Raw genomic sequence first — 12,922 nt, forward strand, 5'->3', positions numbered from 1 at the left:
AATTGGATTGTCGTTACTTCACCATAGTATGGCATAGAAAATTGATTGATTGATGTTGGGGCATAAAAAGACTGTTTGAAAAAGTGATTTTGCTCTAATCATTTCAAATCATTTCCTCGAAAATGTTCCAACCTGAAAACACAACTTTTACCCAGAAGATCACAATACAGTTTCAACCACTGCTGCACACTTTGTCCACTGAGGTCTTGATTTATTATGGGAGGGTCAAAATTCACTTGCTTTTGACCAGACATATATCTTTCAGTTATTAACACTGACATGCCTGTGTCCTCACACTAATTTCATACCCATACAGTTTGTCTGTGTTGCAGCCCAGCGGTGCGTTTGTTGGCTTAAGTGTCGATCAAAGAAAATCAAATTTCACTGACACTTTGAAATCTTCGTCCTCATTGTTGTCTGTGCGTAGGCAGGTTTGTACTGTGCAGTGCTGGTGCTATCCGTCCCCTCGCCCCTCCCTCGTCTCCTTCTCCTCATCGACCTCTTCTCTCAGTAGGAGGGGTCAGTGGCGGTCGTAGGCGGAGGCTGTTGCAGTTGCAGCAGGGCCCGCCCCCCGTGATGTTGCACTGTAGTAGTACGGTGACCCTTGGAAGAAACATAGAAACCAATCTTTCATTCAATCTCTCTTAAATAAGACTAAAATTATTATATATTATTATAATATTAAGTTTATTACAACTTAGGTCTTGTATTTGTATTTTTATTTTTATTTTTTTTTTTAGGTGTGGGTGACATTGTAACAAAAAGCCAACAATTTAAAGCTGCATAAGTACATTTTTGGCCATTGGGGCAGCATAACAAGCTGAGAATTGTTATAAAGATGATTTGGGTAATCCATCAGCCACAGAGCAACATTAGCTTTCATTTGGAGTCGTGTTTCTGGCCACCTTAGGAATTTAAGCCCAACATTCACTCTTCTTATAGCCACGTTTTGGTTTCCACCAATTCCTGAGGGAATAATCAGCAGCTAAAGGCTATGCTATGCAGCGTCCACCTCACCTTGCACAGCAGCTGAATTCTCACTAGATCACACAAGATGAGACTGTCTATGCTCGTTCACACTAACACAACTCTTAAAGCAAACTCGGCAAGTCTGGCAGATCTAGTTGACTCAGTCAAATTTTGAATTAACTCTCGCGCCTCTGCCTCACTACCACCGAGCTACTCCTCTCTCCAATCGAGTGCTCGTCAGATTCCTGTGAACGTGCCCATATCTTCTCTCATCGATAAACAGCATGGGGTGCGCGCTACACGGAGGTAGGTTGGCTAACTTACTCATAGATAGTCATTTAGTGTATGCCTAGCTTGAGGCATGTGCCTGTGATATTGTAACATGTGCAAGGGGGGAGGTGGGATCTGTGGCATGTGCACAAACTGTGCTGAGTAGACAGGATGATTCGGGCGTGGTGGATTTTTGCAAAACAAACAACAAACTCTAGGTGCACGTAGAGGCCGTTTTTGTTTTCTAAAACCAGCTGACTTATGTGGTTCTATCGGAGCATAGTGGTTGGCTTCAGTGAATATGATCAAACAAATGTTGCCGACTGTAACTTTAAAGGGGTAGAGCAGTTATATCAGAAATGCAGATTATTTCTGCATGGAAAGAAGATAACGACACGGAAGGCTTTTCTCGAGGGAAAAGATGTTTTCATTCTTCTACCAAATGACTGGCAGCCAGCGACTGACACTTGCTTCATCTGCCAGGCATGTTTTGAAAATGCCTGCCCTTTTATAATCCCTTTCCAATGAAGGCTTTTCAAGTGGTTCTGTGTAACAAACCATCTGACGATTCAGGTTAATGTTCACCACATAGTCTCAAACTCTGCCATTTGGTCCTGAGCAGGTAGTGTACAGTGGGTTTATCAAAGCTTTTTGCTGAAAACAGCTGCCTGCTACATCTGGAAATGAGGCGATGAGAGGGAATCATACGTAACTGTAAAGCTGTGGACCGGAAAAACACAGTAATTAGTTAAAAGATGCTAATATGCGTCTTAGAGCTGCAAGTGCGTTCTCTTCCAAATGAATGTGGCTTATCTGGGGATTTGTTTAAAACTTGTATGATTGTTTCATGCTTCGTCTCATGTTTCTTTCCCTGTTAGACTTCTGCAATTAACTTTGAGCAAGTTCAATTTGTATTATTACTGATAGGAATGGTGGTTAAAATGACAAAAATAAGACCCAGGTTGTAATAAATCTGAATTATCCTTTAACTACTTTACTGAGATGCAGTGTAAATGTGGAATGAGCAGCTTCAATTTTCTGTTAAGATTATATTTTACTTTGAATGTGAGTAGTGAAAGGCAAGGGATGAGGTGACATGAGCTGATGAAGCTAATGACAGAAAAATGAGTCTCCTTGTCGTGTACAACCAATAAAATTAATTCAGTCTACTTTGAGAAACTCTCTTGATCTCCCACCTTCACTCTCTCTCTCTCTCTCTCTCTCTCTCTCTCTCTCTCTCTCTCTCTCTCTCTATCTCTCTAACACACACACACACACACACACACACACACACACACACACACACACACACACACACACACACACACACACACACACACACACACACACACACACACACACACACACACACACACACACACACACACACACACACACACACACACACACACACACACACACACACACACACACACACACACACTACCTAAGTGACAGTCTAAGCTGACACACTGAGTACAGCTCTACTACTGCTGATCCCTTGAGTCTATTCTCTCCTTAGGGAAGAGGTCAATTCAATACTGTAACCCCAAAGACACACAGAAACCCACACTTACACACCTTTATACACACAGAAAAAAACAGCCTCCACACACACACACCTGTCTCTGTCACTTCCATCAATCAGCACAGCTCTGTGCTGACAGGTTATGTCTGTCCACAGTCCAGGTAATCTCAGGAGGCTCTTTGGGGAAGTGAGGCATTAAGCCGACCTGACAAACTATTTAGTCTCAGTCAAGACTTCAGACGCCCTCTCTCCCCTTTTGCCTCTTTTTTTTTAAAAACTCCCCTTTCTTTCATTTGTTACCTCTACTATCACCCTTTCCTTTGTATCACAGCCTCTCTGTTCCCGCTGCCATCAATCTTAAACCTTTCAGTGCCCCCTAATGTGCATCTTGTCCTCGTATTATGTGGCTGCTCATCTGTTATCATCCTAAAGTTCCCCTACAGTCTCTTCCTCTCTCTCCCTTCTGTAATCCACCATCATTTTTCTTCATGATTGCACCTCTGCACGTACACCTGAATCATCACCACGCATATGTTGCTTGTGTTTACTCTTTAATTTGCTTTCTTTCTTTCTTCACCTACCTTGCATCTGTCCTGCCTGGCTGGTGAAGAGACTGGAGGAACAGCCGATTTCCGTCCCCAGGAGAGACCCATAATCCTGCTGAAACACTGGGGGAAAGAGGGGTGGAGGTAGGAGGGGAGAAGGTGGGAGGAACACTACAGGTCAGCACAGCACTGACCCTTCTCACCTTTTGGCCTTTACACCATCACCCACTGACCGTTTTACCTTTAAATGTGACCTAAAATGGCTCCCTATAGACACTGACTGGTTTTGGCTCAGGGTTAATTTTCCCTCTTAAACACTGATGCAGAGATGTGAAGACTGCGTCAGGATGTTTTTCAGTCTATCATTTGTAATCATGATTATTTTTAGAGGGCAAAATTGTTAACACGCTGTCTGTCATTAAAGTCTTTTGGCACAGGTTCGCTTTTTCTGCTCCTTTTTCACATCCATCAAAAAAGAGTTGTTTGGCCACTGTACAGGCAAACATCATCATCCATAATAGCATCTGATAAGCTAATTCACTTTGTCTTCATTCAGCACAAAGCACTTTATGACAAACAAAGTAATGAACACAGAGGTGGGGAATTTTAAAGATAGATTGTGGCAGGTGACGACTTGGAATCAAGGATTGATCGCAAAAAAACGACGGATGCATGAAAGACGAAAGGGAGTGCAATGATGTTTGATGTTGGTGGTCTTCTTTGGTGGTTTTCTTTTTCTACTTCGATGAAGTGAGTCATCCTCACTGCTTGACAACTCTATTTTGTCTTATATTGCAAAGTTTGGCAACAAATAGAACAATAATATACATTCGACTCAGTGGGAAAGGTTTCTGTGTGTTATGATTTTTATCAGATGAAAACACATCAAAACATATGGCCTTGGAGTGCAAATCCTCAAGTTCAGTTCAGTCATTTTATAGTGCCAAATGGGAAACTTCATTTTCAGTTAGGTGTACAAAAACGAAAACAAGTGGTACAAAAGGTCCCTGTAGAGAAATTATGTAGAACACAATAGTACACAATACTACAACCAGTAATCTAAACACAACACTGATGATATGCAGATAAATGCCTAATCTGTCCCCCACCCTCCTCCCCCTCTCTCCCTCTCTCTCTCTCTTTCTCTCTCTCTCTCTCTCTCTCTCTCTCTCTCTCTCTCTCTCTCTCTCTCTCTCTCTGTCTTCCCTTTTCTTCAAATCCATTCACAGCCCAAATTACCAGTCTTTAAAACATCCTTTGACAGAACCATTAGTATGTCTATGATGTATTGTACTGTACGGTACAATACAGAAAGAAATGTAATATAATGAAAAAATGAACAGTGGAGCATGAAAGATACAACGTATTACATGAGCGTGTTGGAGAGGTTAGAACTGGGGTATGATGTAGAATAAAATGAAACTCATGGATATAATTATTGATCTTGTTCTGGTGCAGAGATATGGAATACACCTACCTAATAAACTGGGGTTAGGAAATCTCCATGACTCGTTGTATGTGGAATACTGGGGATGGGAATATGGACTTCCGGAAAAGTCTCCCCTGAAAGAAAACACAGAACAAGAAACAGAGCGTGTTTAGTTTTTATGATTTACTAATAGTAGAACAATCAAGCTGAAGCTGAGTGGTATCTGGACTTAAATTTACATTTCAGTGAAATCATTACATCACAGATCATCATGTCTTTTCTTTCACTGACTAACAAATGTGTGAATAAAGTTCATGATGCACTAGTGCACAGGGTCCAAAATTAACTTTTTTGACTGATCAGACACCTAAATGTATATGCAGGTTTTTTTTAAAAACGCTTTTCTGGTGTATTATTTTACAGTGATTATTTTGTTTTATATGTTACTTGATCAATCTCTCTTTCAAACTTAGAGCTGACTAATTTGGAGCGATGTTCGAACACTGCTCAGATAGAGACGGATTCAATTTGTGACTGAGATGATAAAGAGCCACAGAAGTTACCGATGGAGGCAACACATGTTATAGCATAGTGATAGCATTATAGCAAACTGATCAAGGGGGTCATGTTTCCATCACTGCCGATCAGAGGTGTCCAATTATAACCTTTCCCACTAAAGACAAAAGCAACATGTTAGCGGGTGTTAGCTGGTTTTTTTTTTTGTTGTTTTTTGCCCAGTGGGAAAGAGGCTTATGGTAACTATGTGTATATAGTTGTATAGGAGTAGTCCAGCTAGAATATTCGGGCTATGGCTGAACCAGGATGGAGCCCATAGTTATAATTGAAGCTTTTAATAAGGTGCAGAAATGTTTTGATAAACAGCATGTTTTGCTCTGATGTTGTTAGTTCCTGCACCTCATTACTGAAAAGCTTTTAGTATAACTGCATGCTCTCAAGACTGTATTCCTCCAGAACATAATCAGAGCACTCCAAAAACCCAATCATATATGGTATACTAGTGTGCACAGTAAAGAAACTACAGCATTAGTTGTTTGTTTAAATTAAATTCTTTGAAAAATGCAGCTTTTTCAACAGAACGGTTTGCAGACTAGTTTACAGTGACTGAACAGTGAAACTGTAGTCGTCCTCTCATACAGTGGATGATAGCGTAGCTTTTCTCCCTCATTTACTACTTACTGTCTGGGGTCTACTGTTCGTCTTGTCTTACCCTCCCACTCTTCCCTTCACCCCTTTCTCTTTATTTTTCTCTCTCCTTCTCTGGCCCTCCAGACCACACAGCCCGTCCGTCACCCTTCACATCAAAACAACATTCTTCCCCATTCCTTCTCCTATTCTTTTTTTATACATCTCTCTGCTGTCTTGCTCTCCTTTTTTCCACTCTTTTCTTTCTTTTCTCTTGAACCTTCACTCCTCCCAGGGGATACCTCTCCCATAGCTGACAGTCACAGACCCTGATGCCCCCTCCCTCCAAACCCCCCCATCCCTCCTCTCTCCCTCTCGTTCTGTCGGTTCTGCCTCACTGCTCCTCTACACCCCCTCTGAGTGTCAGCCCCCTGCTGCAGAGAGAGAGACAGAGAGAGAGAAGAAGAACAGCAGAAGAGAGTTGCTTGCTTAATGAAGGTATGATATTATACAGAGCGGACAAAAAGGAGGATAATTTGCCTGAGAAGTGCTGAGATAAAACATGGTGAAGCTGGAAAAGCAAAGTTGCGAGATTATCTCCTCCACTCACTCCAGTCAGCTTGAGGATTCAAGCAGCTTTGAAAATATTCACTGAGCAGAATTTAGATGTGTGTGTTTGGAAGTACAACCGAACAAGTTTTCTCTCTGCCCATTCTGTGTGTGCGTATGTGCGTGTACGTTTAGCCGCATCTGTCAGGTGGGGTCGGGATGCGGTCTCCATGGCATCCCTGGATGCGAACATCCTCGCCTTGTCATCACCGTAGTGACGGCAATGTGTCAGGTTGTTTAGGAGACGAGCAGAGGGGAGGGAGAGGGGGGATGGAAGGAGTGGAGAGGAGGCTCAGGGGTCTCCCTTGTGTAGCTCAGTGTCAAGGTCGCACACACACACACACACACTGTCAAAAGCAAACACAAATGCACACAAACAATTGCATGCCAGCACACACGTAAACATACACCAACCCAAACACACAAATATGCTGTCAAACCTGAGGACAGGACGAGGTGAGTGCAGGGGGACAGGGCGACAGGGTTACCCATCTTTAGACGCGCTGTTCCTACATGTCCACTGAGAGTGTGTGTGTGTGTGTGTGTGTGTGTGTGTGTGTGTGTGTGTGTGTATGTGTGTGTGTGTCAGACTGAATGATCGGGAATTCACAGAGACAAGAACTTGTAAACAACATTGTTTTGACTTTGTTTCACTGCCATTGTTGCTTTTGTGTTTCATCCTCTGCAGTATACTTCACACTGACCACGACCACCACTGCAAGACTTAGAGAGAGAGAGAGAGAGAGAGAGAGAGAGAGAGAGAGAGAGAGAGAGAGAGAGAGAGAGAGAGAGAGAGAGAGAGAGAGAGAGAGAGAGAGAGAGAGAGAGAGAGGGAGAGAGAGAGAATGGCAGTCCAGGATTGAAACACAAAAGCAGCGTAGAAGGCGGAGTGGAAGGGAATGAATGAATTAGTCGTGGGTCACTGGTGATTCTCATTAAAAACAAATTACTAATGTTGAGGAGGGACAGCTGTGCTACTGTGGCTGGTTTCTAATGATACACAGTGAAGCACACACACACACACACACACACACAAACACATATAGATGCACACAAAGGCATACACACGCCACCCCCTTGGGAGCACTGTCAGCCATAGTGTAGACAGACATGAAGGAGGAAGTGGCAAAGAGCTAAGTGTTACCCCTGAACACACACACACACACACGCACACACACACACACAAACACACAAATATCCAGTGGGAATTCAAACATATACATGTGTACAGTTACAGATCTGTTGAGGTGATGTGTGGTGAGAGACGGCGGCGGAATAACTGTAAAAAAAAAGCCAAGTGCTGTGGCACTTTTGGTACTGAGAAACAGAAACATCGAAACTATTTGAGTCAGTGTGTGTGTGTGTGTGTGTGTGTGTGTGTGTGTGTGTGTGTATGTGTGTGTGTGTGTGTGTGTGTGTGTGTATGTGTGTGTGTGTGTGTGTGTGTGTGTGTGTGTGTACACTCACCAGGTACCATGCCAGTGAGGGAGGGGGTGGAGTAGCTGCCCTGTCCAGTGGGAGGAACATGAGGAGGGTAGCCTGGCAGAGTGGTGCTGGCTAAGTCTCGACCTGTAATCACACACACACACACACACACACACACACACACACACACACACACACACGCTGTCATCAACACTTTACATTACATTTAGCTGACGCTTTTGTCCAAAGCGACTTCCAATAAGTGCATTCAGCAATTAGCGTACAAACCAGAAGAGCAAGTTATTAAGTAAGTGCTACAAATAAGCCGATCTATAGAGTGCTACATATAAGTGCTTTTTTTAAAAATTCATCTTCTTAGCCAAGGTGCAATCGAAAGAGACGTATTTATAGCCTACGGTGGAAGATGTGTAGATTTTCTGATGTCTAAATGTCAGTGGGGAGCGAGGACAGCAAACAGTCGTCACTTAATCGAGTGATTCGGCGTTCCTCTCAGTGAGGGAGCGGCACGTCGATTTGCCGATGCAGTGCAAAGAGGGCGGGCCGGAGTGTAAGGTTCAGTCCTGGATGTAAGCTGGGCCTGATGCGTTAGTAGAACGGTAAGCAAGTATTAGTGTCTTGAAACGGATTTGAGCAGCTACAGGACATTACTGTCCTGCTTTTATTATCATTGTTATTGTCATCATATTTGTACCTTGTACCTTCTAGCTTGATTCTGTCTCTTAGTTCTGCGTGCTAAATCCTATATACCTGCCCAAAACAAATCCATTTATGCAACAACTACTAACAATTATTTTCATTATGAGTCCATTCACCGACCCGAGTCTAAGATGATGTCTTCAAATGTCTTGTTGTGTGCAACCAGTAGTCCAAAACCCAAAGAGATATACCTTATTTGCCGTGGAATGTAAGAAATGTAACATAAGAAAGAAATAATATTTGCGTTCGATGAGCTCAAATCAATGAATTGTTACCATTTTTGCTTAAAAACATTATAACTTTATTATCAACATTTTTCTGTTTTTCGGTTCATCAGCTTATCGATTAATCAACTAATTGTTGCAGCTCCAAATTAAAGTTAATTGATTTTTAATTTTCTGAATTCTGATTGTGTTTAAAAGGCAAGGGTGCACTGTCCTCAAATTTTACACTTGACCTTTAGTATTTGTAACATTCGTACAGCAAAGGGACCACTAAACAGGTGTTAACACCACTGTCATCACGGTGACCATGGAGACCGAAAAAATACTATAAAGCACTATAAATAAAACACTCAGACATTTAAAGGAAAATAGGGTTAAAACAAACTACATAAATACATGTATAATATTCCTGAGCTAGCTGATTTTAGTAAAAGAATAATCTTGTCATAGCAGGAAAAGCACAGGTGTAATCAATAACATTAATGTCAGCTTCGTTCCATTTAAGTGTCCCATTAAGCCACAATAATGACATCTGAATAGACTGCAGATGTTATCCATATTATTAGTTACACCTTTGACAGCTACATTAACAAGTTAAGTTCTAATTGACAGTTATATACTACAAACTCAAAATGAACGTAGTGGCATTTTACTGTTGTGAAAATGCTGCAAATATCACTTGACACCTCATGGATCTCTACTGAAATATTAATGTTTGAGCACATTTAGGATGTCCCTCTGTCTTTTGTTTCTTTCCTTCTTGTTTTCTATCCACTGACATCTATTAATTTAACAACTCCCCCTTCTTCTCTCGTTTACACCCCTCCCTGTCTGTCACTTGGTGGATAGGATATATAACTGCATTAGACTACATGACAGTGTGTCGGCCCAAATCATTTCTCTATGTTTGCACGCAGTAGACATTGGGAGTGCGTGGAGAGGGAGCCCTCCATTCATCATCATCATGCATACGCGCACAAACACACACACACACACACACACATCACCCCCCCCCCCTGCACACACACATTTATCATCATCATAAACAGCTCAGATGCTAACACCATCAATCCCATTCACATCCCCTCCACTTAACCACCACTAACTAACTGAGAGGAGGAGCAGGAGGAGGAGGAGAAATAGAGAGGAGGACATAAAAGACAAGGAGAAGGGAAAGATGGTGTTAAAGAAAACAGAGACAACGGGGAAGACAAAGAGTAGGAGTGGTGCGGTGGTGGAGTTCATGCATTTAGTTACTTTCCATTACAGGGGAATAGAACTAGATTTAAATTGGACATGCTGACGTATCAGCCAATATTAGCTAATGGCAAATATATGGAAATTTGCATATATGTCGGCTGATAGCTAAAGAAAGAATTGCAGTACAGAAATGCCAAAGAAATCATACTGCCAACAAGTTTATCTTTCAACTGTAGAATTTCCTAGTCAAATAAAATCTTAGTCCTGAGTCAGCCATGCCCGCAGCTCTGTGAGGCTATATTTAGGCCATAGATGGAAATAAAGATAGACAATGGGTCTCTGCTTTCTCCTACAGTACAAAAGTGAAACCAAAATATCCTGGATACAGGAGCCAGAGTCTGCACAGTAGTGATTGGTCTATATTGAAGTCCCGCCCCACCAACTATGCGTAAATCACAGCAGTCAATAGTGACGTTACACCCCTTTTTTTTAAGTTATTTTGTTTTGGCCCTTTCATGGCTTTATTTATCAGGACAGCTGGAGATTGACAGGATCAATCAAACAACTAACTGAAACCTAACCAAACCTATCACAACAGTAAACACTTAAACATCAGCGTGACAAGAAAACATCTCTTGGACGAGGGGGAGGGGTTTATGACCTATATTGCAGCCTGTCACCAGGGGGCGATTCAGATGTTTTCACGTTTGGGAAGCTGTCAAGCCACCCATCTTTATATACAGACTATGATTTATGCACATTAGTGCTTTACTTTAAATGCTAATGTCTGCATTAGGTCACTTACAAGAGTATCACAAACATAAAATGTTTTACATGATGGGGGAGCAAGATGAAAAGTTCATGGATTACCAAAGTTAATACAATTCCAAACCAGAAATGGTAACCTCATGCTGGCGCGAGAGGAAAGGTCAGATGATCACCAAAGTCTGGTGGACCATGAAGGTCTGTACAAAATTGAGATATTTCCGTCTGGACCAAAGTAAGGGAACATACAACCAACACTGCCATCCTTAGAGCAATGCACATTTAAGGGATCCTTATCAAAAAGGTGATGATTATGTTACATTTAAAAAATATATATATATATATATGTCAAAATATATATCAAAATCAAGGGAAACAAAAATGGGAGTGGAAATGGAGATGATTAAAGGAAGGGGAATAAGCAAAGAAAATTACAGCATTTCATCTCATATTTCTGTCCTCTTCACTTAATAGTTTCCTCTTCACCTCCCTCCCTGCATGTGTTTCTCTCTCACAGATCCCCTCTCTATTCCAGCCTGCTCTGTCCCTCTCCACCTCCTTTCTCCTGTCTCAGTGTAGTAAAGTTTTTCTCGGTGTTTGACGCGACAGCAAGGCATTAGTGCAGACGGGCTACTCATCCGCTCAGGGTCAGTGCACAGGGCAAGGAGGAGAGGGAGGAGAGGGTGGAAAAGAGGAGAGATGGACTCTCTACAGCCCAACTTAGAGGGGGCAGACAGGGCCAGATCCTCTGAGGTGTATGTGTGTGTGTGTGTGTGTGTGTGTGTGTGTGTGTGTGTGTGTGTGTGTGTGTGTGTGTGTGTGTGTGTGTGTGTGTGTGTGTGTGTGTGTGTGTGTGTGTGTGTGTGTGTGTGTGTGTGTGCGCGTGTGTGCGCGTGTGTGTGTGTGTGTGTGTGTATGTGTGTGTGTGTGTGTGTGTGTGTGTGTGTGTTTGTGTGTGTGTGTTTGTATTTCTGTGCTCAATGTGTGTTTGTGTATATGTATGCCAGTTGTGTTGATGTGTCTGTTCTCCACAGCTTTGCCGTAGAGGTCAACTAACAAGTACAAGTCTCCTCCGCGCTCACTTGCAGCTACATGAACGCACATCCTCTGCCTCCTTTTCTCTTTTACTGTCTCCCTATCTAACTCTTTCCCATCAAACAGCCATCAGAGCAACATATGTCAAACCTGGAGGGGATCGAGGGTGTGTACAGCTGGTCCCTTTGCACTCGAGTCAACTTGGTGAAGTTTAGGGTAAAACGAAAATGCCCTACAGATTTGGATAGACCTCAGAAACGAAGCTTGAATGTGTAAATGTTGTTCTGTAGCATGAGTCAAGAGTACCAACACGTCAAGGGTGCAATAACATTGCGTCAAACAAACGGACGTCTGATCCCCTAGAGGGAGCTCTATTCTGAGGGAAAAGACGGGCAAGAAAATGCATGCATAATATTAAGAAGGTGTATGTGTGTGTGTGTGAATATGAATGTGTGTTTGCATGCATAAGCAGAAATGGAAATTCTCTCTCTCTCTCTCTCTCTCTCTCTCTCTCTCTCTCTCTCTCTCTCTCTCTCTTTTTTCTCCCTTGACTTGAGCAGGTAATATTCCTCAGTGGTTTCAAAGGGCAAAAAAAATGCCCATTCCCAGATATCCCAAATTCCCACCTCTATGATTCCCCTCATTATAGATGGGAATGTCGAAGCCTTGTCCAAGTGCTCCCAGGTCTGCTCGTAATTAACCACTGCCTCTCCCAGCGCCTCTAAATGGAGACAGGAAGAGACAGGGCTCTCACTTTTCCGTTATCCTTCCACCTTTCTTTTCTTCCTATCCTCTGGGCTTCTCCCCTCTCCTGAGATCCCGAGCTCTGATCTCTTTAAACAGGTTCACTTAGAAGAATCCATGTAGCTGCTGAGGTAGACTTAAAAGGTGTTTGGCTTAGTGTGTTTGGAATATGAATTACTGTATTTTTAATGTAATACTATGGTCAGACCTGTACACTATAGGCTTGGTATTTCAGTTGATTTATAAGTCATTTTTATCTTGCATATAGTGAGTTGTGATCACACAGAAGAAGAACAAAATGTATAACATCTGTCCCAAT

At 42.3% G+C, this 12,922-nt stretch overlaps 1 protein-coding gene across 2 annotated transcripts in view; it reads right to left on the reverse strand.

Moving 5' to 3' along the window:
• Positions 1-357: 357 nt before the first annotated feature.
• pax5 (paired box 5) overlaps positions 358-12,922 on the reverse strand; it is a gene marked incomplete at its 5' end in the record, with an annotated part of 57,728 nt that continues 45,163 nt past the window's right edge. For both annotated transcript variants that reach the window (XM_083934439.1, XM_083934440.1), the window contains 4 exons: positions 358-603; positions 3,349-3,435; positions 4,790-4,875; positions 7,957-8,062. In XM_083934439.1, coding sequence (XP_083790565.1) covers positions 521-603; positions 3,349-3,435; positions 4,790-4,875; positions 7,957-8,062 — 362 coding nt within the window. In that variant the 3' untranslated portion in view covers positions 358-520. The remainder of the gene's footprint in view (positions 604-3,348; positions 3,436-4,789; positions 4,876-7,956; positions 8,063-12,922) is intronic.

This window comes from Echiichthys vipera (assembly GCF_963691815.1).
Source record: "Echiichthys vipera genome assembly, chromosome: 2".
NCBI lineage: Eukaryota > Metazoa > Chordata > Actinopteri > Perciformes > Trachinidae > Echiichthys > Echiichthys vipera.